Source organism: Peromyscus leucopus, chromosome 22 (assembly GCF_004664715.2).
Source record: "Peromyscus leucopus breed LL Stock chromosome 22, UCI_PerLeu_2.1, whole genome shotgun sequence".
NCBI lineage: Eukaryota > Metazoa > Chordata > Mammalia > Rodentia > Cricetidae > Peromyscus > Peromyscus leucopus.
The window spans coordinates 50,130,307-50,157,766 of NC_051081.1; the positions used below are offsets into that span (position 1 = coordinate 50,130,307).

The 27,460-nt window shown below is 51.7% G+C and overlaps 1 protein-coding gene across 1 annotated transcript in view; it reads right to left on the bottom strand.

Annotated features, from left to right (window-relative positions):
• Asap2 (ArfGAP with SH3 domain, ankyrin repeat and PH domain 2) overlaps nt 1-27,460 on the bottom strand; it is a 165,694-nt gene that overhangs the window by 42,167 nt on the left and 96,067 nt on the right. The window contains 9 exon segments of the mRNA XM_037198170.1: nt 852-1,018; nt 1,118-1,166; nt 6,238-6,325; nt 10,854-10,923; nt 11,048-11,151; nt 16,122-16,130; nt 18,274-18,360; nt 18,579-18,654; nt 25,060-25,145. Of these exon segments, the coding sequence (XP_037054065.1) occupies nt 852-1,018; nt 1,118-1,166; nt 6,238-6,325; nt 10,854-10,923; nt 11,048-11,151; nt 16,122-16,130; nt 18,274-18,360; nt 18,579-18,654; nt 25,060-25,145 (736 nt within the window).

Here is a 27,460-nt window from a genome sequence, read left to right on the forward strand (position 1 = left end):
TCCCCAGCCCTCTCCTATCTTAATTAAAGTGTCGATTCATCAAGCCTTAAAATTCTGGTTGTTGGGCTGGAGAGATGGCTTAGCGGTTAAGAGCACTGGCTGCTCTTCCAGAGGTCCTGAGTTCAATTCCCAGCACCCACATGGTGGCTCACGAGCATCTATAATAGGACCTGATGCTCTCTTTTGGCATGAAGGGATACATGCAGAGCACTCATATATAAAATATAAATAAACAAAATTTTAAAAAAATCTGGTTGTTAATATCCATAAAGCTATTATATGCCTTCACATGAACCTCTGATAAATTATATCAAAATGCCAACACAGGACGTGACGGACGGTAGGGACCCATCACTCATTTTACAGCCGTGTGACAGTCTATGGCGCTCTCCCTGGGTCACAGAGCCAGAGTGTGCCTGAGAGTGACTTCAGACGGTCCTCTAGGGAGGACGGAGAAGATGGAGTAAATCCTCGGCAAGAGCCCGGGCTGCACCTCACAGCCTCTGAGAGCCAGTAAGACGGGCGACCTTCCGCTCACCCCACTCACCCCCACTGTGCCCTTCAGTCTTCCCCACTACTCAAAAGGCACCGTAATCTTTTCATCTCCACCAGGCGGCCTTTGCAGGGTCCTGCCCCGGGCCCCGCAGCCCAGCACCTCCCACCCCTGCGGCCCACTGTGCTCTGCACACAGTTCATTAAGCATGTGTGTAACGGGATCAGCTCAGAGCTGCGCCGATTTCACATTTGAAATGACAGTTTAAAAAAAAAAATCAATGGGCGGGTTCTCGGCGTCTCTGGAATCTGAATGCCCTAGAGCTGGGGTTGGAGGGGGGCGGGGTCCCCCGGGTCACCTGGTGCCCCACAGTCGCAGCACACGTCATTGCCCGTCATCCTCTGCACCTCCGAGATGATCTCTTTGGTCAGCTCTTGGACGATGTTGTTCTCTCCCGTGGCGTCGTCGCCCTTAAACGCGTTGTTCAGAGCTTCTTCCTTGCTGTTCTGCAGCACAGACATCCATCTGGACAGACAGCAGCCACAGCTCGGGTGTCGGGTGTCGGCTGGGAGAGCACACCCACCCACGGCCACCCCTGCTCCCGGCCCCGCCCACGATGCTCACATCTGACATTCCTGCTCGTCCTCCGCCTGGAAGTGGTACGTCCTGTCGTCTGCAAGAGCAAGGGGAGACTCATTACCTCGAGGCCCAGCTCTGTGCCATATTGATGTATAAAGCCGAGCGGTCCTGCCGGTGTGTGTGTGTGTGTGTGTGTGTGTGTGTGTGTGTGTGTGTGTGTACACGAGTGGGGGTGTGCCAGCACTTCGGTCATTGTGACTTTATACTGCAAATTAACCAACCTGCCCACTCTAGTCTAAAACATGCAGCTTCCTGCGATGTGAAGGTATTTAATAGAAACCAAACTTCCAACAACTTTTACCCTCATTACAGTCATCCCCTCCCACCCCAAGGATCTGTTACAGTCCTTTGATTAGTGCCTCTCCCCCTCCCACTTTTTGAGGCCGGGTCTCTGATGGAGAGGCCAGGCTAGCTTTGAACTCCCGCAGATCTGCCTACCCATGCTTCCCAAGCGATAAGATGAAAGAAGCGGACCATTTGCCTGGCGAACAAGAGCCTTTTCTGAAAAAAACGCTACCTTAGACATTTTCTGGCTTCCTTAGAAAAGGACTGATACAGTATCAGACATTCTAAGAATACCACACGCTGAGAGTTCTGTGTCACAAGCACAGCGAACCCAATAAGACACGGTTAGATAATGGTCTCTAACAGGAATTGTCACACCGGCGCAGCAAGTGTTTGCAGTGATTTACAAGTGTTCTGGGGGGGGGGGCTGCGATCCCTGTGTGCACAGTGGTGGTGGTGGTGGTGGTGGTGGTGGTGTGTGTGTGTGTGTGTGTGTGTGTGTGTGGACAGCTCCACTTCTGTGATACTCTTGCCGAAAATGTACAATCTCAGTTAAGTTCTGATAACACAGGAGAAACCTAACTTGACAGACATTTCACAACAAAACTAGACAGCAGCAGTCTTCAAAACATACAAAGGTCAACACAGACAAGGAAAGACTAGAAACCAGACCCCCGGGGGCCAAGATTAATTAAGATCTAAATGCAACCTGAGGGCCTGGAGGAGACCGTAGGACCAGGCCGAGGATGTGAGTAGAAAAACGGTGTATTTTCGGTAGGATTTTACAGTACTATGCCTGGGTCCTTCCTTAATGTGGATTTCTCTAGTAATACATACTGGCTGATTAATACACACACACACACACACACACACACACACACACACACACACACACACAAGCTGGATAAGGGATATCCACAAAGTCTATGCACAGAATCAGTCCTAACAAGAGAGTTAAAAAGAAAACTACATTTGAAAAGAGGAGAAAATGAAGTTTAGTTTCTGCAGGTAACAGAGTGACATTTGGTGTCACAATAAAATACCTAGGACCCTAAAAGCAAGCAGAGGGTGATGAGGTGACTCAGCAGCTGAGTGCACCTGCCACCAAGACAGACAGCTTGAGTTGACACCTCAGGACCCACAGGGTGGAAGGTGAGAACCAACTCCCCCAAGTGGTCCTCTGGTCTCCAGATGGGTGTGCACGCACGCGCGCGCGCACACACACACACACACAAATGTTTTTTAAACATCTAAGGAGTGGACACAGCTCTTCAATGTAGTTTCCAGTCCTTGACTTAGGAGGATCTGGATCAGCTGTCTGGATGGTGGCCAAGGATCAAGAGCAGACACAAGTGAGGTCTGGAGCAGAGGGTCCAAGTGTCGGTTTTGCTTTCGGTTTCTGTTTGTTTCTTTAAACTGTCAATGCCAAGGTGAGCGGCACGACGCTGTTCTATGTCCCACCTGCCACTGAAGAGAGGGGCAGAGGCCAAGAGAATGACTTCAAGTTAGACAAACACCGGACTGCACCCTACTGAAGTGAGAAAAGAGTCGTGACCACTTCCTCCTACTCCCGGGCACTGCCCAGCCCAGCCCAGCCTCCTAGGAAGAGGGCCAGAGGGGCAGGTCCACAGCTCGAGCTGGGAGCTTGCCAAGTGCACCTCGGAGTTCTCGGGAAGCTGTGCCTGGAGGGCATGCCGGGGCCCTGTGCCCACACTCAGCTCCTTCACAGCCAGGTCGGGTGCGGCTTGGGTTGATGGCTGACTAATGCTGCCGGTGTTCAGACTGGGAACTGGGGAAGTGGGAGGCTATTCCGAGGGACAATGTCCACCTAACGCTCTCCCTGCGGGCTCTCTGGAGATCCACCGAAGACAGGGAGGTTCCATGAGCTTCTGCCACAAGAGAAGCATTTGGAGCTGTAGAAAGGCAAGCCACCAGGGAATCTCCGAGCTCCATCCCACTCGGGAGACTGGCCAAGTTATCTCATTATTCTAACCACCACCCTTCCTAGGGTGCCTGTGTGGCCAAGGACAATGGCTCAGGACTTGGGTTTCCAGAAGGGAAGTCAGGCTGAGGGTACAAGACTGGACAAGTTCCCAAAGGGTTGGCTTGATGGCAGACAAATCCCCCTCGAGGGGCGCATTCCCACGGCCCTCTTGATCATAACGGGGAGCCCCCTTTGGGATAGTTCAGTGTGTCATCCTCTGAGCGGATTTCACGATGGGTGAGGATAAGGGGGGAGGGGGACTCCTGGGGTGCAGAACCAGGTCCCCCCTCACCTTCTCAGGGCAACAGCCACTGGTGTATGTCCCCTGATAACTTCTACACGTCTCTACACGAACTCAAGGCCCGGCCGCCCCACGTAAAGCGTTCCCACATCAAGCGACGCTCCTAGAGCAATCGGGCATTTTGAAAATCTTATCGGCTGAGCTGAAAACCAGGCAGGGCTGGAATTAACTTTGCCCCTTGAGGAGCAAGCCGAGGAAGTGGGTGAGACAGGTTTTCAACACCGCTAAGGCTCTGCAATGGCCACCACAGCCAACGGTGCCGCAGCCAGATTCACAGAGCAACTCAGGCTGTGCCCTCTCGGTGGGTGGGGGTTATTCTCGAGCATGAGAAGGGCAGAAGTCAACAGCTGGGTCTTGGTGAGGTCTGTCTGCGGCACTGCTGGGGTGGGGGGGGCATAACCAGACTCACACACTAGCCGCTTCTCCCACATCCTCAGGATGCAACAATTCACACCTACCCGGGGTTTGCGAGTCCTTCTTATGCGCATGCCTCCTGGTACCAAAGGCACTCAGGAGGAAGGAAGGTTCTGCAGTGACTGCTTCAGCTCCTCACTGTTTGCTGGGGACCCATGCTGGGGACCCATCGGTCATGCTGAAGGTGACCGTTGGGGGGTGGAGGTGCTGTACCCACGTTGGTGTGATGCCCAAGGCTCCGCCCCCGAGCTCAGCCAGCTACCAAGAGAATCTTACACCCAGGGTAACAGCCACTTCTTCACAGGCTACTTTTTTTTTTTAGAGGTAAAGGGTTGCAAAACCCTCTTCTCCAGCCGCCAGCAGGCATCTAGTGACATCACCAAGTTTCCTTCCTTTAACTCGGGCTTTGGTCGCTGTGTAGAGGCAGGTGGCCCAGCGGTGATCGCATTTTAAACAGTCGCCAAGGCTCAGCATTTTACCTTGTACACGTGATTCTGAGAGGAAGCGTTGCTACACGTGGAACCCACCAGACTGAAGGGGCAGGGAGCTTGAAGTAGCATAACACCCCGAGCCCGTCCGTCCGTCCCCCCCAGGGGTGTGTGTGTGTGTGTGTGTGTGTGTGTGTGTGTGTGTGTGTGTGTGTGTGTGTGTGTGTGTGTGTGTGTGTAGTAGCCAGAGGAGGTATCCCACTGTCATTTTCTGCTTCCTTCCCTTAAGACAGGCTCTTTCACTCACCTTGGAGCTACCCTAGTGGCCAGCAAGCCCCGGCGATCCTCCTGCCTCTACCTTACTCAGCAGAGCTGGGGTTAGAGGCACACACATGGCCACAGCTTCCACAGCAAGTGCTCTAACCCATCAAGCAATCTCCCCAGACCGGCATAAATGACCAGCAGTCCCCGGATGTTTCCCACATCACACGGCTCAGCCCTCCTTGCCGGTCAGGGCAGTTGGTCGACAAAAGGAAACCGGATCACGAGCCAGGCAGCCGGTGGAGACGGCACACTTCTGGATTTGCTGTGTGTGTTAAATCACATCGCGCTGGCTCCAAGGTCTCAGGAGTGCGGTCAGAGTGAATCAGATCGCAGGACAGGGTGCTAAGGAGGACGGCTCGCCACCTGCCTCTGCCCCTCAGGCCAGTGCTTTATGGAAACTCAGGCGCTGTGCCGGACTGCTGGGGGGGGCACCACTTCAGCCGGAGACTGTGCCGCCCACCCTTCCCAGAGCTGTAATCACGCCACGCACAATGACCGAGGACAAAGCCGATTTATCAGATTTTCCTTGGGACATCATGAGCCCCTTTCCCGTTTTTGGAAGGCTCTGAGTAAACATTTGCTGTAATTGCTGGTTCTGCGGTAGCAGCTCTTTTGTGCACACCACAGAAGAGAAACACACAGGAGCAAAAAGACAAATTCTGTAGTGGGAAAAATAAACAACTTTAAAAAAAAAAAAATCACTAAAGTTCAAGGGCTTTATTGAAGACCTGATCGTTTCTGTTTGGAGCATTTAAAAAAACCTCACTGCATTTGTTTATGTTTTGGGTAGAGGGACTTCTGGGCACCATGGTGCATGTATGTAGGTCAGGGACAGCCTGCGGGAATAGATCCACTCCTTCTACCACGTGGGATCCAGGAACAGAAGACAGGTTGTCAGGCCTGGCAGCCAAGGGTCTTCTGACCACTGAGCCACCCCACCGGCCTCCATTCATGACACTTTAAACATCACACGCATACATGATAGAAGTCCCATTCAGCAAAATCGTCATTTGAAAAAAAGGCAAGTGAAGAGATTTTAGGACCGAGATTCCTCTAAACACAATCTGTTTGTTTACCAACGGGGGAGCCGAGGCTCAGGGTGGAGAACGTGGGTCTCCGTGTACAGAGCAGATGGAGCAGGGCTCTCCTCAAGGGCCAATCCTAACCCAAAGTACCGGCAAGTCACTAGTCACCGCTGGAAACCCAAGAGGCGGGTCACTGGAAAACAGAGTCTCACCATACACACCGGACGGGCCGCCTCAGACTCATAATCCTCCTGCCTCGCCCACCTTCAGACCAATTCCTCAACAGGCTGATTCTCCAGGAACAACGTAAAATAAGCCCTGCACGGTCTGACAAAGAACCTTACGTGAGATGAGGTCGAAACACTTCTTCTCCTCGGGGTTGGTTTTCACCTGGCAGGTGAGCAGGTTGAGTTTGGCCGGTGGCCGGTTGGCCTGTTTAAAACAAATGAAAAACACAGGATGACTGGGAAGTGAGAGACGGCCATCAAGAGGAGACTCTGACTAGTTTACAGAAGGGTTTCAGGGACGGGACACACAGAGGCATTCGGGGCGTTCCTTGGGTCGGGCCCTCTCTGCCAGGGCACTCACCGGGGTCTATCCACCCCATCTGGACAAGGGAAAGAGCAGGGCCGTGCTCCAGGGCTAACACTGGGTTCTGAGCCCTGGAGGTGATACAGAGGCGTGGCTGGGTGGCTTGAGCAACCACTCAGCTTAATTTCGTGAGCATTTCGAAGTATTTTTCCTAAGTGGAAACTTTCCTTCCAGGAGAAGTCATTCAGCACGTGCACACAAAAGGGAGTGAGTGTCTGTGTGTCAGACTGTTTGTTTTTAACTATCTAAAACGAGAGCAGGCAATGTCCACCATCCTAAACACCGACCAGCGTTTGCCTGTGCTGTCTATTTCACAGAACATACTCCACATTCAGATGACCACAGCATGTTTTGTCAGTCTCAAAGGGCAGAGGGCAGGGGACTGGAGAGAGGCTTCGGCCACTAGGAATGCTTGTTGCTCTCACAGGGGACCTCAGATCGGGGTCCCATCACCCACACTGGGTGGCCCAGATTGTAACTCCAGTTCCAGGGGACCTGATGCCTTCTTCTGGCCTCCATGGGCACCAGGCACACACATTACACATACATACACGCAGTCAAAATATCCATACACATAAAATGCATAGGTGCACAGGTTTGGGGTCATCCACGGGAACATGGGAAACCTACCGGTGGCCACATTCTCAATGCAGACTGATTCTCCCTCCAACAACAACTATAACTGCTTTTATTTAGCAACTCGGTATGGGATCGGGCCTAGATCACCATTTATCCCCAAAGACAAACTCTCACTCCACAGCAAACGAAAGCCAAGTACAGGGAAAGACCCAGGGCCTGCGCCTGGACTAGGAAGTCAAGGCTGGAAGGCTCCCTATTAAAGATGGCAGCCAAGAGGGACCTGCAGACACTCGGCGGGCAATCTTGGGCACCTCCAGCTCTGGCGGGTCTCACTTCAATAACTGCTTGCTATTGGCTCATTCAGATGTGAGGAAAACTTACACAGAAAGTTCTACGCACGCACGCACGCACCCCGGCTGCCATTTTGAAAACACAAAGTCATCATTCACTTTAGCTGGAGAGCAGTACTGGCCTCCTTCCCTAGGCAGCCCGGGGTAAACAGGCAACTTTAGCAATCGAGAGGCTCCTACCAGCCTCAGAGCATGCAGGCTGAGGGTAGAGGCTATGGTGATCCTTCCAAGTAACCGGGCCATTCTACTTTCTACTAATTGCCCCAGGCTTTTAAAAGCCATTGATTGAGTGGTTGGTTGACTGATCGAAGACATACAGATTTAACCTACGGACTCATGCATGTAAGACAAGCACTTTACCACTACCCTGTGTCTCCAATCCTTAAGACACCTTTAAAACACAAACTTGTACTCTTCCTTCCGAGTGAATAATAATACTTTTTTAAATGCTGGGCTGGCCAGGTGTGGTGGCACACACTTTTAATTCCAGCACTCAGGAGGCAGAAACAGACGGATTACATACACACATACATACATACACACAGACGGATTACATACACACATACATACACACACGCACACACACATACATACACACACATACACACACACACACACACACACACACACACCACACACACATACACACACACTAAAATGCTGGGTCCCCTAAGAGGCAGCAGGTATCTCTTCCAGCACAATGCAGCCCTCGGCCTTGGTGTTGGCAGCGCTCTGAACTTGGTCAAGGAGACTCCTAATCCGAGCATCTAACCCCAAGAATGACCTTCCCAATTCCAGAAACACAACCTGCTGAGGCAATACAGTGCAGACTCTCCCTGTACCCATCCTAGATAGGACCTGTCCGCCTCCATGGGAGTGAAGAATACAGCAAATTTCACTTCCCAGAGGCCACCTGCTTCCCGAAGGCCCTGTTCTCCCGGTTGGGCAAGCATGCCCCGGGAGCTTCCGATTCCCACAGAGCCCATTCCCAGCTGTGTGCCAGGAGCTGCTTAGATCGCCACTTTCCCACCTTTGGAAACCTGTCCCTTGCTCATGGTGGTAATAAAGCACAGGCAGAAGCTGCTAGCCACATGGGCAAGCTACACACACACACACACACACACACACACACACACACACACGCACGCACACACACACACACGCACACACCACACACACATACACACACACAATACAAACACACACATATACACATGTACACGCATACACACGCATACACACACATACACACGCACACCACACACACATACACACACAATACAAACACACACATATACACATGTACACGCATACACACACATGCACGCACACACCACACACACATACACACACACATACATACACACACATACACACCACACACACATACACACGCACACCACACACACATACACACAATACAAACATACACACCACACACACATGCATACACACACACACACACCACACACACACACACACACACACACTCGCACACACACGTACACACATACACACACACTCACACTGCCGTCTTGAAAAGCCAAAGTCAAATAACGCATCTCCCAGTCTCCACTCTCGACTCAGATCGTTCACATCGACAACAGGCAAACACTTGGGCAGCGCGGGAAGATGGAGGGTCGGCCCTTCAGGACCCTGACTGCCAGGGCACACAGAACGAAACACAGTGAGAGAGGGAAAAAGACACTTAGCAACTGAAGGGAAACCTAGAAGCAAGCTACCCAGGCTCCTCCAAGGCAGTCAGGTGGAGGCTGAGCTGGGACCGGCCTACAGATAGAGCAGCAAGTGGTGCTAGCGGCAGAGAATGCCGTGCATTCCCCGGTACCTTACCCCCCTCCCCCAAGTGGGGGTTCCTTGAGAGGGTGCACCCCAAAGCACAGAGCTCTTTAAAAAAACATGTACACTGTGTAAGGAGAACCAGCAGCATCCTGGTGACGATAATTATAACTCCTGTCTGCTCCAAAACTGGGGCAACCCATCAAAATTTAAAGAAATGTTTTCATGCCTTTGGAGAGTAAGCCAGAAAACACTGGAAGTCACTCAAAGCCAACTCGCCTGCCAGCGAGGAATCACCAGGCCTGTGCTCCCCCGTTGCTGGTTTAAGTGCAGGCCCTGCACCTCAGGGACCCCGAGAAAGCAAGTATGTCTTGTGACATGGGAGCTCTAAGTGCAAGAAAGGAAGCACGGCCTGACGCTACAATGATTTCTGCATCGAGGCAGTGTGCCAGAGCTAGAGCAGACGAATGGACACCGGAAAGGAAACACAGCATCAGAGGGGTGAGCCTGGCTGGGGAAACCCAGCCGTCCTCCTGGCCTGACATCCTGCATCTAAAGGATGCATGGTTGAACGCGCTTGCGACTCGTAGTCTAAAGCAATCGGCCTGTGCACCTGTGCACCTGCTAAATGGAAAGAGCGTGTCCAGATCCGAACCGCAGGGTTATGGGAAGGCAGATGACCTTGACTCCCCCAAGTCCAGAGACAGAGGTGGCAGAGACCATGTCAACGCTTGGTACAAATCAGTTCTAGTGTCTTCTCCTTAATGGACTCATCGGAAGCGAAGGGGACAATCCCTTCCCCAAACTCCCACAGCATCATCTTGGCTTCCGTGACATCCCTCAAGTGACGCTTTCTTGGTTACTCAAAAGTGCTAAGTTTCTCAAGATGCAAGTTTCTCAGAAGCCCACCTGTGCTTCTGCCCGACTACGCCTCTTTAGGGGACTCTAGGATGGAGGAAAGGGAGACCGAGACGAAGGCTCAGGCTATCGCCACCGACATACATGTGCAGCCGCGGGAGACACCATCTACGCTCAACAAAAGGACAAACAACTTGGCCTCGACAACCCAGACCAGATGCACCAGCTCCCGTCACCCGGGCAAGGGAACAAAGGGTCCCCGAAACTACACTGGACAGTGACTCTGCTCTCACACAAGCCCATGTGGGTCTCCATGATGTTGCTTGGGCTCTTACAAACAGGACGACAGGGAGAAAAACGTGACTGGGGTTGGACACAGCATACAAAATTTCTCTAAGGAAGACACAGAGTCCCCAAAATTTGGTTCCCAAAATTCTGATGACTAGAAAGATCATCCTTTAAAGACAGCGGAAGTCTCTGGAAGGAGCGTGTCCAGGCTGAAGCCAGCAAGTGCAGCAGGTGCGACAGTTCCTGGAAGTCAAAGGCTACTAAAGAAAGGTGGCCCGGGTGACCGGTTTGTCCTGGATTCGGTGAAGCCATCCACGGGAGGTAACCAGGTCACACGTGACCAGAAGAGCGCACCCAGGCTGCAGGTACCCCACGAACGAGGAGGGTCCGCGCTTCCTAACGGGGAAACTTCAGAATGCATCTTCACCACAGCACCAGGCACCAGCGACCCCACCCCCCACCCCAAGCAGAGACTCGGGATGACAAGAGATACTCACGGTGCCGTGGGATATGGTCAGGAAGCCATTTTTAACAGAACACTTCCTCTTCTGCCACACTTTTCTGATTCTTAAGGAGAAGAGGGGGAAATCGGGAGAGGTGAGCCGCTAGCCCAGGAGGCGAGGGCACACATTCCCCCTCGGCACCGCGGGCGCCAACGGCAGACATTCCCACCTCGCGGCCGGTCACCTACCCGTCGCTCTTCTTGTACAGGTTCCCGTTCCGCTCCGTGCCGTGCTCCTTGTTTCCCTGAGGTTGGTGTAAGCTGTACGCTGTACTTTGGCGAAGTTGTGAGTCCTAAAATTCGGTCAAGAAACTGCTTTTTAATGCATCTTGTTTAAGCCCCAGTTTTTAAAAAATGCACTACATAAAAAGAAACATATGCCTAAATGGTTTATTATTACTATAAAATTCCCCCCTCTTATCACACAGAGAGAGAGAGAGAGAGAGAGAACCCCCACTAAGGAATTGTGAATGACCCCCGCCCCCATTCCATCCCAGCTTTTCTGTCTCCCCCTAAACTAAACCACTTCTAAACTGGCTTTAATGAGCCACCTGGGAGGTGAGCGATTTTATTTTGGACCCTGGCAGGGGTAGGAGATTCTGTGATGGTGAAGCCTTGGGCAAGAACGTTCTGTGGAGTGCCGGGAAGGACCGCTGCTTGCAACGTGGACGAAATGAGAAACAAAGCCATCTGGCCTTTCAACCTCAGTTTCTTTCTTGGACAACGGGGAAACACTCAATAAGAGTGTAAATGTGCTAAGGAGGGATGTGGTCACCTCTGTAAACACCTGCACACAACAGCATTGGTCAAATACTCCCTTCCCTGCCTGGTCCATCTCGAGGTGGGTGGCACTGATCCTAACTGCTCCAACCCTGACCAAGAGTGCCCCGGTCCCAGAGAAGGCCATCCATGTGCGCAGCTGAATTCTCCAGAACCCAGGCCACAGCCCAGTCCTGACAGGTCCCCATCCCACATGGAGAGTAGAAGGAAACAACCAGCCCGTGCTGTATTCTGGCAGATCTGCAGAGACTAACTGGGGATGTGAAACGCCCACAGACAGTTCACAACCAGGTTCTGCAGTTCACAGCAGGGCTAAGACCTGCCCTTTTCTGTCTACGGTGGATTCCCGCCAAGCGAGGATCCACAGCACAGAGGAAACGAGAGATACGGTGATATTGTGGGGTTTGCTTAAGGGGCAGGGCCTCTGAACGCCAGGGTAAAGGCGGAGCAGAAGCCAGCTCTGGTGCCACAGCTCCGTCCACGAAGCCACGGCGGAAGTCATCGGAGACTAAAGCCAGCCTCCTCCAGTTGGCAAGCGCCGCCATTCATTCTCAGGGAAACAAAGGTAGCACCCAGACCACGAAGGAACGAATGCATGAAAATCAACATAATCCAAACCGAACAGAGAATAAAAACACCCAAGAACGGAGGTGATCAAAGGTGCACCCTGCAGGGAGAGTCTCTCAGAGGTAAAGGGAGAAGCTAGGCAAGGACGAGAGAGGGATTCAAGGTGAGGGCGATAGAAGGCAGGAGAGACCGGGGCAGGCGCTGTGGCCATCATACAGGGAGGAAGAGGCAGGCACTGAGCAGAACCGGCCAGCTGGATAGTCACAGCACAGGCCACGTGGACTCTTCCCAGTTTGGAGTATTTGGTAATGTGAACTTCTGGGGCCGTACCGAAGAAACCACCGCCTCACTTAAGACCATGGTTCTACTTATAAACACATCTGAAGAGCCCTCCAGCTCGTACTCTTCGGTGTTTGTTCCGCTTGCAGTTAATTTAAGGTTATGCACCCCACTTCTGGTGGACACACAGCGGTGTCCAGGCCACTCTTCTCCCCACAGTCCTGGCAACCGTGGTGAAGAGTCGACTGACCGGAAGCGTACGGTTCATATCTGAACTCAATTCTGTCCCACACGCCCATGCACATTCCAACACACCACCACAGTGCTGATGGTTACAGCTCTGTGGCCGGTTCTGAAGTCGGGATATGGGGGTTCTCCAACCTGGCTCCTTTTCATGACTGTTTTGACCACTCTGGGTCCTTCTGCATTTTCACAGGAACTTCTGAATCAATCAATTTCTGCAAAAAAACGCAGCTGGGGGGTGGGGGTGGGGTGGGATACAGAGGGCACCGAACATCTGGTGGATCCTTTTAGGAAGTACTGTTTAACTGTAACACTGTGGCATCTTGCAAAGCTGGCTTTCCACCCTTCGAGGGATAACACCATGGAGGAGAAAGGAGAAATACTGCTCGTTCGTTTGAGCGACTCTTTATGGGAGACTAAAACCAAACCCATCGAAGACTCATTTGAGCTGGGAATGGTGCACACCTGTAATCCTGGCTCTGGGGGCGCTAAGAGGATCAGGAATTTCAGGTCAGGCTGACCCACAGAGACTTTTCCCATCCCAAGGTGGGGGTGGGGACAGCCAGGGTAACTGCGGAAAAAGGCAGCCTGAATGAGAAGAGAGTGATGCCGGGAGGCCCTCGTGATCGGGGAGTCAAATGGCCAGAACGTCCCGGGCCCATAACTAGGATGGCAGGGCTTGGGCCAGACAGCAAGACGTAAAGGAGAGAAGAGGCTGGCAGAGGGGACTGAGGTGTGGCAGGACATGGCGGGCAGTGACGGACAGCAGCGGAGTTGTCCATCACGGCTCAGGCACTGGGTGTGAGCGCAGTGGGGTGAGGAGCGCGGCCTCCCTGGTTCGCTGCCACATCTAGGGGCTCAGTACTTGAACAAATGAATTGGTCCCTGCTTATGGAGGAGTTAATGAACTTGGCAGAAACGACCTCTCAGCTATCCTAACAATTGCAGAAATGGGCAACATTATTCCTGTTTTGGGGGAGACTGAGGCAGGAGAGGCCTAGATCCTGCCTCCCTCATGCTGGTAGATGTGGAGACTAAGACTGGGCATTTCTGCTGCACCCTAGTCCCGAATCAGAAACCAGCCTTGCTGAGACTGGGACATCTCCTAGCCATCTTCCAAAAGCCCTGGCTCAGAAACTCTGTGGCCACTGGCAGACCTCCATTAGAGCGCTCACACTGCACCCTAAGTTGCTCTTCTCACCCCACTTCCAGATCGTTACTCCGGAGTGGGGAGCGCGGTGCCCACCTTACTCTGGTGTGCTTGTGCACAGCTTGAGAAACAAGGACTGAAGGTGCTGGGCAAGTCCCCCTCCCACCGAGGCAGACAAGACCAGGGCGGGCTTGCTCAGGACTCGGCACGGAGGCCAGGCACGAGCTGGTGCTGAGCATGAAAAAGTCACAAGACCAGACGGAGAAACCAGAGTCAGAAAGAGTCTGCGACTTAACAAGCCATGATCCACCACAGGCTACTGGACTGGGACGTTTGAAAAGGGGAGGCAGAGATGAGAGAGAGAGAGAGAGAGAGAGAGAGAGAGAGAGAGAGAGAGAGAGAGAGAGAGAGATCCTGCAGGACCACATTATCAGTGGCATCACAGCAGGCCCACCCCTTGTGGACCTCACTGAGATGGGTGCATGGAGATGGAGATGTACACAGGATGTAGAAAATAGAAGATGAAAGTGATCGACAGAAAGTGCAGGCAGCATCCAGCGGCACTGGGGGCATTAGGAATTGAACCCAGAGCCTTGTGCATTGCTAGCAAGTGCTCTACTACTGAGCTGCACACTTGGCCGCCTTTTTTTTTTCCGGGGGGCGCGCACGCGCAGTGATGGAGGAGACGGGGTCTCCCTAGATAGGTATCACCACACCTGGCTAACTTATTTTGAAGCATGTTCTCATGATCTTGTCCAGGATGGACTTGAATTTGCTCTGAAGCCAAAGCAGGCCTTGAACTTAGGATCCTTACTCCTTCAACCTCCCAAGAAGCTGGGGTTACAGGAGAGTGCTAACCAGAGCCAGCTGCAGAAAGGATCTGTCCCCCCAAAAAATCAAGCATGGGGCACAGATACCGGTATTCACTATTCAGTTTTCACATTTTCTCTGAGGTTCTTCATGATAGAAACTACCATCTACCAGAAGTGTCCTCTCCAGAAAGAGACAATATAACCAGGGAGGTGTGAGGGACACCAGGGGAAAGGCCGGGACTCCAAACAGAAGTATAGCCACGGGGTGGTAAGGAAAGGCAGCTGGCAGCCACCTACTGACAGCGGCATTCGGTACTGACCTAGGCGAGATTCACAGAGGGAGGCAGGAAGCCACCGCTCCTAGCAACCAAAAAGGCACGGTCTGTGGGCCCTGGTCAAACTTCCACGTCATCCTCTAAGAGTCAGAATTGTCACGGTGCTGCTGAAATCCAGCCAGCATCTCGGCTTCCTGAGCCTCTGAGTCACAGAGGAGAATCCAACCAAAGGGAAGCAAAGTAACGCAGCCATGCCCAGATATTGCGGGAAAAGACGGAACCCCAGCACAAAGATCACTTAAAAACATGGAAGATCCGAGTTCTTGGCATTTGTTAATTAGGCACTACTGTGTCCGTAGACTGTCCCATGCACCGACTGAGCATCAGCACCAAAAAGCAACCCCCGCAAGAGACATCCTCACAACCAGGGGAGTGGAGGAGAACCTGGCCTAACGGGAGTCACAGAGCCAGGGAAAGAAAGGAGGTTCGGCTGACACCCCCCTGTCCCCCTGTGCCACTGGAGCCAACGGTCTGGTTAGTCCAGATCACAGGAAAAAGCCACCAGGTCGCCAAGCTCCCTTTGCAGAACCGTCCGCCGGTCACAGCTCTCTCATGAGGCCAGTTTCCTCGGACCTCAAATTCTGCACAGCCAGACCCATCACAGTCTCTGTACCCCAAGGGCCGCCAACCCAGCCACGCCTCCGCATTTTCAACTGCATCATTTCTTCCTGGGTTACGGCCTCCTCAAGACAAAACCGGCTTCTCCGCCATTCACACCAGTGCTCTGGAGAGCAGCCGCTTCAGGGCGCTCAGGCTCTCCAATCACAGGCTCGCACTTTCCGGACTAGGAAAGGTCGCCACGCTGTGGGGAATCGCTTGCAAAGCGGCATTCTGGAGAAGATGCTCAGAGGCAACCTTGCTGAGAAAAGCGTGGACCAGAAGGGCTTACAGGATGAGAGGGGAGTGTAAACTACAGGGATTTTCCACTCCACTTGTCTTATGCATCCAGATTCTACGGTCTCTTTAGGAAAATCATCTACTACAGTGATAGAGGAGACGTTAAGAGCTGAAACAAAGTAGCCATTAAGGTAGATGAAGAAATATCTATGAACGAAGCATGCGAAACTCTGCAATTTGTGAAAATACTGGGTACTTACTCTCCTAGACTTCGGTCACAAAAGGTAAGTGCATTTGGGAAGAAAAACAACAAGATTCAGTTACAGTCTAAGAACTAGGCTTTGTTAAGTGGTCATTTAAATCTACTGAAAAGGAAGAGGAATTACGTTAAATTCCCGTTATATCCCACCACTCAGAGGCTGAGGCAGGAGGATCACCTGAGCCTGTGAGCTCAGGGCAAACCTCAACAATGGCCTAGAGACAAAGACACTCATAATACCAAAGGCCACATTACTATCCGTTGGTGATGTGTGGGGACACAAAGATATCACCATACCCAGGAAACGATGGACAGGAACCACCCGTGGCTTGCCACTGGAGTGGAGTCATGTAGAAAGTTAACTCTTCTTATCTTTTTTTTAAAAAATGCTTTATGTCTTGAGTGCTCTGTGTGTATTTGCAGGCCAGAAGAGGGCATCAGATCTCATTACAGATGGTTGTGAGCCACCATGTAGGTGCAGGGAATCGAACTCAGGACTTCCGAAGAGCAGACGGTGCTCTTAACCACTGAGCTATCGCTCCAGCCCCAACTCTTATCTTTAAAAGAGCATTGTTGTTGTTATTAGTGTGAGACACGCACCCGTGAGAATGGGCATTATTATTATTACTACTAGTAGTAGTAATAGTGTGTGATATGTATCTATAAGAGTAGGCATTATTATTACTATTATTATTAATATTACTACTACTACTCGTGTTTGTGTGACATGCACTTGTCAGAGCGGGCATTATAATAATAATTATTATTATTATTATTATTACTACTACTACTACTATTACTGGTGTTTGTGTGACATGCACCTGTTAAAGTGGGCATTATTATTATTACTATTACTATTACTGGTGTTTGTGTGACGCGCACCTGTCGGACCGGGCATGCAGGAGCCATGACAACTGTTTTCAGGTGCTCTTCCTTCCACAGTCGTACCTGGGACTTGAACTCGGGCATCCAGCTTATGCACCAGGCATTTTCACCCTCTACCCTCTTACCAGCTCCTTTCTCATCTTTTACTTGATTTTTACACAAGGCATCATATAGTCCAGTCTGGCCTGGAATTCACTGTGTAGCACCAGCTGGCCTCAGACTCCTGGTGCTCCCCCTGCCTCAGCGCCCTGAGTGCTGGGGTTATAAGCATGTGCCACTACACCAGGTGAACTCCTCACAGACAGAACAGTCCTGGGCTTTCAGGGAACCTGCTCTGTCCCTACTCCACAGACCAGGGAGAGTTCACACCGGGGAGAGTTCACACCGGGGAGAGTTCACACCGGGGAGAGTTCACACTGGGGAGTTCACACCAGGGAGAGTTCACACCGGGGAGAGTTCACACCGGGGAGAGTTCACACTGGGGAGAGTTCATACTGGGAGAGTTCACACTGGGGAGAGTTCACACTGGGAGAGTTCACACTGGGGAGAGTTCACACTGGGGAGAGTTCACACTGGGAGAGTTCACACTGGGAGAGTTCACACTGGGGAGAGTTCACACTGGGAGAGTTCACACTGGGGAGAGTTCACACCGGGGAGGAGTTCACACTGGGGAGAGTTCACACTGGGGAGAGTTCATACTGGGAGAGTTCACACCGGGGAGAGTTCACACCAGGGAGAGTTCACACTGGGAGGAGTTCACACTGGGGAGAGTTCACACTGGGAGGAGTTCACACCGGGGAGAGTTCACACTGGGAGGAGTTCACACCGGGGAGGAGTTCACACCGGGAGAGTTCACACAGGGAGAGTTCACACTGGGAGGAGTTCACACTGGGGAGAGTTCACACTGGGAGAGTTCATACTGGGGAGAGTTCACACAGGGAGAGTTCACACACAGCAGAACAGGGAAATCACAGAGTCCGAGGACAGAACTTAGGGTTTAAATGTGACAAACTGAGAAACTCCCAGGATCCGTTGGAGCAAGAAAGGAATCACACCTGGCCGCTCAGGCCCACAGTGGCTGCTGTTCCTAGAAGCAAATACCCTAAAACAGACGGCCTTATGAAACTAAAATTTAAAAAGCAAAAGAAATTTTAGGCTGATAGATATAGTCCCAGAGGGGACTGTGAGCCCCTGGGAGACACAGACGTCATATTCCTCAGCCCAGAGGGGCAGGGGAATGGGGATCCTCCAGTCTTAAATCCCCTCACCTCTTTCTGTTCGACCTGTAACGCTGACTTCAGAATATCCCGAAGCTGCATCAGCTGCCGCCGTTCCTCATCCTGGGCTTGTTTGATCTTTGAAAAGCCAACGAAGCAGAGACAAGTTAAGGCTCAGGCACACATAGATGCTGCAGGTATTTCCACAGGCAGGCCCGTGTGAGGGTGGCCTGTTCACACCACCACCCCTAGGGACCACAGGGCCAGTCCTTTCCGGACAGCCCAGCATGCATGCACAAGGTCACAGACACGGGCCCTGAATGGTGACACCACCATGCCAGAGGGAGGCTACTCACCGTGTGGAGATCCGTGGAGAGCGTTTCAATGGAGGGCTTGAGGCTTTCGACGGCTTTCAGGCCATCCTGGAAGAAACTGGAGGGGAGGAGAAGCAGAGGGGCTGCATGTTAGACGTAAGACTATTTGAGGGAAGGCGGCTGGGTAGGATGTGATTCCTGGAAGAAGAGAACTGTGCACAGTCCCGGCAAAACCAGAATGAAACGAACTGTAAATGGTAAATGAACCGAAAAGGAATTGCAATAAGCCTGCGCATTTCCCCCCATATAAAAGGAGACCTGATTTTCCAGTTAATAAATGGAAATTAGCCCAGACTCTCTGGACAGTGGCAGTGAGGGCCTGGACGCCAAAAAGCCATGGGGTGCAAACCGGAGCACCTACTAGAGAATTCTCACAGGAAACAGTTAACGTGGGAAACAGTTCAAGAGAGAAACCGGGCAACTTTGACACACATGACTGGCCGGGCTCCATCCGCACCGCGGCAAAGCATGGCGGGTCTTAAAGGTGAGATGGCAAAAGGGGCCTCCCTACAGCGAGGGACTGCAGGCCGTGAGGTCACTGAAGTCAAAGGATTCCGGAAACGTAGCAAAGATGCTTGTCTTCAGCACAGCCCCAAAGCATGGCGGTCGGTCCTCACCGTCAACCTGACTGGACTGGGGATCACTGGGGAGACCCGCATCTGGGGCTGTGAGCACGGGCATTTATTTCCAGAGAGGCTGACCCAAGCAGGGAAGGCCAGGAGGAATGTGAGTGGCACCATCCCGTGAGCTGGGGTCCCGGACGGAATAAGAGGGAGAAAGCCGGCTGAAGCTGGCTGAAGGCCTCTCCCTGCCTCCCTACGTCACGTGACCAGCCACCTCGGCTGCGACCTGAGCCTCCCCCTCTGGCAGACTCCATCTACACACGCCACGAGCCTCAGCACGCTTTTATTGGCTATTTTATCACAACAACAGTTAAAGTAACTAATGCACCCTGTTGGGAGGCATGGGAAGGCTGCCCCGGAGGTCTGGGTAAATTCGCTCGCTTTATAAGCCTGACACCCAGAACTCCACCCTTCCCAGGAAACCTACAGAAAACGCCAGATGTCAGATGTGGTGCTCACCCCTAATCCCAGCACTCTTCCGGGGGGTGTGAAGACAAGAGCTGGCTGGAAGCACACACAGCAGCACTATGAGGAGAGAACGGGATCCCAAAGGTGTCTTCTGACCTCGGGGTCACCCCATGGCACACACGTATCACACACACACACACACACACACACACACACACACACACACACACTTCAAAAATAAATAATAAAAATCTGGGAGAGAGAAGAGAGAGACCAGGTCTCACACACGTGTTTACCTAGGTGATTTTTCTTTTTTCCCTTTGAGTTCACCAAATGGTCTGTGAGACTCTTTTATACTAAGTGTGGCACAGAACGGTAGGGGCGTGAAAACAATGTAGCCTGTCACTCAACTTAGTGATGGGACATGGACGGACACACGGACGGACACACACACACACACGCCAAGTGGGCTATGGACCATGACATCAAGCAAACAGGACAAGAGAAGGGTCATGAAAACAATGTGCCCTGTCACTCGACTTAGTGATCACGCACGCACGCACGCGCGCACACCCACACCCACACCGTGTTTGCTATGGCCCATGACATGCAGCTAACAGGACCTACTGAGGCCAGTCTGCTAGGCTGCTCTCATCTCACTCTTCAGATACACACACAGTTGCTGTCCATTCTTGACTTATCTGGGTTTTGTTTTCTGAACACAGAACATGCTTCTGGATTAGCAATTAAGTGCCCATGTCAGCGTGATCTGTCCAGATATTTGTGGCCAGAACTAGTGCAAACAGGCCAGGTCCCCTGCCTCTCTGGGCTTCCTAAAGTGACGAAGAAATCTTGAAGAGTCATGGGAACCGGAAAGAAACAGGGCTGCTCCTGTCGTGAAGTCACGTGATCTCTATGCTTTAGTTACAGATTTTCTTTACGTAATGATTTCCTCGGTCACTCCCCATGTAGGTAGGTCACAAGAGAGAAAGGAAGAGATAAACCCGAGTATAGGAAAGGGGGGGAACCGTGGCAGCATGTGAGGGCGCGTACCTGGGGAGGGACAGGTGCACAGCCCTAGGCACCGCTGCAGCCTGGCAACCCTCCCCGGGGTCAACGGAGAGAGCCAGAGTGTGGTCAAGGTCTCGGCAGCCTGGCTCGCTCACGCATATGCGTTTCCTGGAGGCTACACTCAGGAGAGTGACGGGCTAAAACCGTGGTTTTCATCGAACCCCCCTAACCTGAGCTCCTGCTCTGACTTCCAAACTGGTAATATTCTGTCCCGCCCCTTGAAATCCCACCCCTTGGCACTGCCCTGTGTCCTGATGTGAAAGCCTCATTCTAAGGGAAAAACTCCTCCTCTTCCTCAGTCTTCGCTTTTCATCCCACGAGGATGCTCACCCTCAACCTCTCTCTCTCTCTTTCCTATCTTTCTCTTCATCCCTCTCTTTTATAATAAACTCTGCACGCGGATGCAGCGTCTGGGTTGTGAACTATTGGCCGCCGCTGCCATGCCCACACGGCTTCCATCTGCCCAGCATGTCTCCCTGCACTCACGGGATACCCTAGCACCCCTCACCCCCTGCACAATAATTCATAACACAAGCTCCCATCTGTCTGTGCCCTCCTTACGGAGGAGGCCGGGCTGGTGCCACAGCATCTTCAAAGCTAAGGCGCTCGAAGGCTGCTTCAGTGGCCTCCGTCAGTCACTGTGACATTCACAGGTGCGTGTCCCCTGCGAAAGTTCCCCCAAGCCTGCTGGCACTTTTCCAAGCTTCAGTCAAAGGGCCTTTAACCATTAGTGTTAGCAAGTCAGGCATTTTCTAGCCGGTTCAACCAGACTTTCAAGCCTTGAAAACAGGACCATTTAGATGCAATCTTGGGGCCTCTCCTGGACCTCACACTGTGCAAATCACCTCATGCTCACGCGACCATCACATCAGGACAGGTACCCCATCTGCTGAGGATCCGCCCATGGTACCCACCCTTCCTGGCGTGAAAGCCAACTCCTCCACAGCTCCTGTTCCCAAGCCTCATCAACGCAATATCTCAAGTCCTTCAGGCAACAGATGACCTTCATCGCTCGCTCTGAGCAGTATGTTCTCAGTGCGCAAGGCAATTCACACACACTTCCACCTCGCAGGGAGTCACCACCTTGCAGAGAGTCACGGCATCTTTTAGTTACTGTTTCAAGGGCTGCCTGCTTCTGTGGTCTATTACAGAACAGCACCCTCTCTGCCCGGCAGCAGAAGACAAATCCTCAGCTGCTCCAGGGATACAAGCGCTCTCTTTATATGAAATAAAACAACAAAAACAACAATATGATGTATTCTTCAAAATACTTTAAAAAATAAAGCACTACAAAATGTAACAAGCAAAAATGAATGTAAAAAGCAAATTTAAGGTGCATGTAAGTCGTTCTGAAGATCTAGATGCCACATAGAAGACAGCTGTGATGAGTAAGCCCTGAGACCAGGACACCTGAGGAGGGAGTGTGAAGGACTTCACAACATGCAGAACACACATGACCTCAGGTTCTCAGGGTCCGGAAGCCAAGCCTCTCAGGCTTTGTTTTATCTCCCAAGTACGAATTAAACCTTGTGAGGACACAACCCCCACACACCGGTACACCAGCCCTCAACCAAGGAGGAAACGGGAAGATTCAGATTTTAGAAGGTTATTGAGCGCGTGTCCATAAAAGGTCAAGTAATTCACTTTCCACAGTGGCCTGTTGCTACCCAACTGGTAGTTTGTGCAAAATAAAATAGAAAAAAAAGGAAATCTGAGAATAACTTTTTCCTAAAAATAAAAACTCAACAAGGAAGCAACCGACTTCCTTCGCAGCCTGGCAACCGGGTTATGGGGACGGAGCAGCCGATCTGCTCAGCAGTCTTTGCACTTTGAGTCTGTCGGGGGAAACCACCGTAAGAATTCTAGACATTCCAGCTCCTCTCCACCGACGCTGGGCCCCGGACCAGTCTTTCCCAGCATGGGTTCCACCTGATCATGAACGCGGAGTCACCACAGCCACGCGGAGAATCAACAGCTAAGCAGCCTGAGGCGAGCACACGAGGCCCTGCTGCATGGACGTGGCTGGTCCACACGGCACCCCTGGACATGGGGATGCCACACAGAGCTTGAGCACACAGAGGGAGCTGCAGAGGCAGGAAGACCAGGCTCCATCCCATCCGGGCTGCTGCTCATGAACCAGGTGTGTCCTCTGGCGCACAGAAGAAGCCAGAGGACATTCCGGGCGAGGGATCAAAGTGTGGGCGGGGACACCAGCCCCAGGCAAAGCCCATTCCGGGGCGGTAAACAAACAGGTGTAGCAGCTTGACCTCTGAAGGATTTCTCAAACCGACTGACACTTGCCACTCAGCTGTGAGCAGTCCAACCATGCTAGCTAGGTCATCCTAGACTACTCTATGGCAGTCCATTGTCCGAGGCCACTCTTTTTAAATAACGTTATCTGTTTAACTTTATGTGGATGTGAGTGTGTGTGTGTCTGAGCGTGTGTGTGTGTGTGTGTGTGTGTGTGTGTGTGTGCGCGCGCGCACCCTGTGCCTGCAGGAGCCTTCGGAGGTCTGAAGAGGAGTCAGATCCCCCTGGAACTAGAGTTACAGGTGGTTGTAAGCTGCTGGGAATCCAAGTTGAGGCTTCTGGAAGAGCAGACAGGACTCTTAACCGCTGAACCCTGTCTCCAGCCTTCAGAACACTTCTGCGAACGTCCGATTCCCATGTCCATCTCCCCAGCCACATCCCTTTATCTTGGCACCTCGCATAGGGCCTTATATAAACACAAACCCCACCAAAGTCTACCAGGTGAGTGAGTGAGGAACCCACGGGTACGTGAGGAACCCACGGGTGTGTGAGGAACCCACGGGTACGTGAGGAACCCACGGGTACATGAGGAACCCACGGGTATGTGAGGAACCCACGGGTGTGTACTTATCCCAGTGGTCGGGGGCCTGTGACAGAAACAGGAACCGTGCGTGGGGTAGGCTGACGTCCACAGCAAAGCTAAGTGCCCAGACCAGGAAGATTCTCTTTCTTTCCTATTGACTTTCGAAGACCCGCAAGGTACGAAAGTACTGTCTTAATATATCAAACCAATGCTGATTCCCTTCTCTTTCAAAACCAACAAAACCTGAGATCATGTGTCGGACCACACAAAATATATTTGACAATTATTGTCAGTTTTAAATTACTGTATCTTTAGAATACAATATCTTTAGAATAAAGAATAGAAATACTTCTATTCTTTATTGAGACACGACGACCTCAAGCTGTTAGGATCCCTCTTTGGAAGCGAACACCGCTGTAGACTTCAGAATACTGACAGGGGTCCGCAATCAGAACGTTCCTGTTATCGCCCGAAAGCAGGAGCACACCCGTGGGTCAGGACCCAGATCCTCCTCTCCTGTGGTAAGTGCTTAAGCAGCTGCTGTCTGTAAAGGTGCGTTGACCCTGACTTGTGGTTGGCACTCCGGCCAGCCCCTTGGGAGCCCACCCTGCGTCCGGACGTAAAGCCCCTTTAAGGAAAAGCCCCTTCCTTCTTCTTCCTCTTCCCCTTCCTCCCTTTCTCGACATGAGGTGCGCACACCTCCGCCTGCCCTCTTTCCCTCTCTATATATATTATAATAAACTCTCCACGCGGTGTCTGCATGGTATGAGTGACTTCCCACTGCGCCGCACCGCTGCCTGCTGCATCTGTGTGGCGTGTCTCCCTCACCCACCGGGCACATCGGCCCAACCCTCCAAGGCCTCCGGCGCACCCTGTCATTACACTTGTCAAATACACAGAGTCATACAATGTCACCTTATGTCTCTGTCTTCCTTCCCTCTACATAGTCAAGGTTCATCTGTGTTGTATTCTGGGCATTTCTTTCCTCCATGGTCATTCATTCATTCATTCATTCATTCATTCAATCAATCAATCAATCGTTGACAGGGCCTCATGTAGCCCAGGCTGGTTCTCTATATAGCCAAGGATGACCTTCAACTTTTGCTCCTTCTGCCTCTTCCTCCCAGGAGCACCGGGGTTACGGGTGTGTGCCACCACATTGGTTTACACAGTGTGGGAAATTTAACCCCCCCCTCCCTGGTGCTAGGCAAACACTCTACAAACTCAGCTACCCCCCCAGCCCCAGCTCATGATAATTTCTTTCTTTCTTTTTTTTTTCCTCCCCCCCCCCAGTTCTGGGGATTGAACCTGGGCCCCCACACATGCCAGGCCAAGAGTGAGCTACCAATGAGTTATATCCTCACACCGCTTCCCCTGGTAACTTCCAGGAAGTGAGTGTTTATCCCCTCAGCACAATGTTATCCACTGGAAGCTGCTGCCCATGGAGAGGCACAGAAAGAAGGAGGGAGGAGGGAGGGAGGAGGGAGGGGGAAGGAGGAGGGAGGAGGGAGGGAGGGGCGCTACTTACTTGCACTGGGCGTGGAAGTACTTGATCAGGTTCTGAAGCAAATCCACCCCCTTTTTCACCTTGATTTCGTTCACCTTCAGGAGATACTGTGGAGAAACAGGAGAGGGCGCTGCAGAAATCAGCAGACGACGAGGACGGGAGCTTCTGACGACCTTCTGAAACAGGGTCTCTCCTAGCCCAGGCTAGCCTTGAACTCGCCATACAGTCAAGGAGTACCCCGGATTTCTGATCCCCTCGCTTCCACCTCTCAAGTGCTGGGATACAGGCGTGCGCCCCCACACCTGGCTTATGCAGGGCTGGAGATAGACCCCAGGGGCCTGGGCACACTGGGTGTGCGTGCTACCGACTGGGCCACGCCCCTGTTCGAGACTGACTTTCTCTTGACTTCTTTAACAGCTTGTAGACTGGGCAGAGCTTGTGGTAGATGCTAGGTGCTTTCTGCGGACATGACTAAAATGCTATGATGGCCAGGTAATCCAGTGGTTAAGAACCACATATCCTAACTAGACAGTCTACCATATTCAGCCAGGACATGCTTACTCTGGATGCATGGGAGGAGAATGCCTGGAATGAATGGGTGTGTCTGACTATCTTGGATCTTCCTATGTATCTTCCTCTACTCGGGTCCTGCCGTGAAATAATCCTTCTGTACACAGTGTGAATATATGTCGCTGTGATTGGTTTAATAAAGAAGCTGACTGGCCAATAGCTGGGCAGGATACAGTTAGGTGGGAAAGCCAAACTGAGAATGCTGGGATGAGGAAGGACGGAGTCTGGAGTCACCAGTCAGATGCAGAGGGAAGAGATGAACATGCCATGCTAATAAAGGTAGCGCCAAGTGGCAGAGTGTAAATGAGAAATACGAGTGAACTTAAAATGTAAGACCTAGTTAGTAATAAGCCTGAGCTATTGGCCGAGCATTTGTAAATAATCTTACGTCTCACTGTTTTTATTTGAGAGTCGTTGCAGGACAGGAAAACTCCGCCTACAAGGACCCTTTTTTGCGGGGGCCTGGACTGAGGTCAATGGCATTTGCAGCCACCACGCCCAGCTTCAAGTCCCTTTCTGTGTCAGCTCCTTGTCTTCAACACTAACTGCTAGCATCCAATAGCTGAGAATTGGTTACCATGTTGCTGACCCAAAGCACTTCTCCCTAGACATGAGTGCTAAAAAGGTGAGTTTTAAGTTAAATTCTATCAAAGCCACTTCTAACCCGGAGGATCCATTAAGGACCACTCAGCAGGAAGCCCAGACATTATAAAATGCATCTGTCCCTTCCTAAAAGTGTATGGCGGAACAGGGCTCTATAAACTCCCCTTCCCCCTCACTGTGAGGTGGTAGTATGGGGAGATGGCTCAGTGGTTAAGAGCACTGACTGCTCTTCTCAGAGGACCTGGGTTCAATTCCCAGCACCCACATGGCCGCTCACAACTGTCTGTAACTCCAAGACCTGACACCCTCACACAAACATACATGCAGGCAAACACCAATGCACATAAAATAAAAATAAATTATTAAAAAAAAAAAAAAAAGGAAGGAATCCTGAGCACATCTCCTCTTTGAGACAGGAGGGCCCAGGAAAACCTGCTAACCTGAGGTAAAGCCCTGTGAGTTCCCAGCTGTCTCAGGATGAGCCCAAGTCCAGGAACCCTCCCAGGCCAGCCGCGCAGGCCAGTGAGGGGACAGGAAGCCGCTCTGAAACCGTAACAACAAATTTTCTTCTCTCTGTAAGAACTGCCTATGTGTCCTGTTCTCCTTCCTTTTTGATACTGAGTCACTGTTAATTGGATATCTGGCAACGGACCAAAATGATACAATCATTAATAAAATGTTTGGCAATGTATCAAGACTTAAAATGTGTACGCTCTTTGACCCGGAAATTCTACTTACCGGAACTTATTATAAGAGACAATCCATAAAGCATACAGAGAAGAATAGGAAGGAAGGCTTACGATGGCCTTTTTTTAAAAATAGTGCCCTGTTTAAGGGGGTATGACAAGTACCACTGGTCAGGAATTACACTAATGTAGACTCCAGGGAGAGACCGGGGCCTTTTTTCACACACACTCACAGAAGCCTTCATGCTCCTTGGTCTCTGATCTTGATAAAGGCTCCTGGGTGTCTGTTCCCCGTCTCCAGGACACAAGCCAAGGCCATAGGAAGCAAGAGCCTCAGGGCAGGTGATGTCTGGGAACTGGACAGCAAGGATGCTGTGGGTACCATGAATGTCTTCGGGCTGACTCTTCAGGCCTCCCTTTCAGTGACCCCGTAAGTGGAATAGAACTCTTTTTTTTTTTTTTCCTGTGTAGTTTTGGTGCCTGTCCTGGATCTCACTCTGTAGACCAGGCTGGCCTCGAACTCACAGAGATCTGCCTGGCTCTGCCTCCCAAGTGCTAGGATA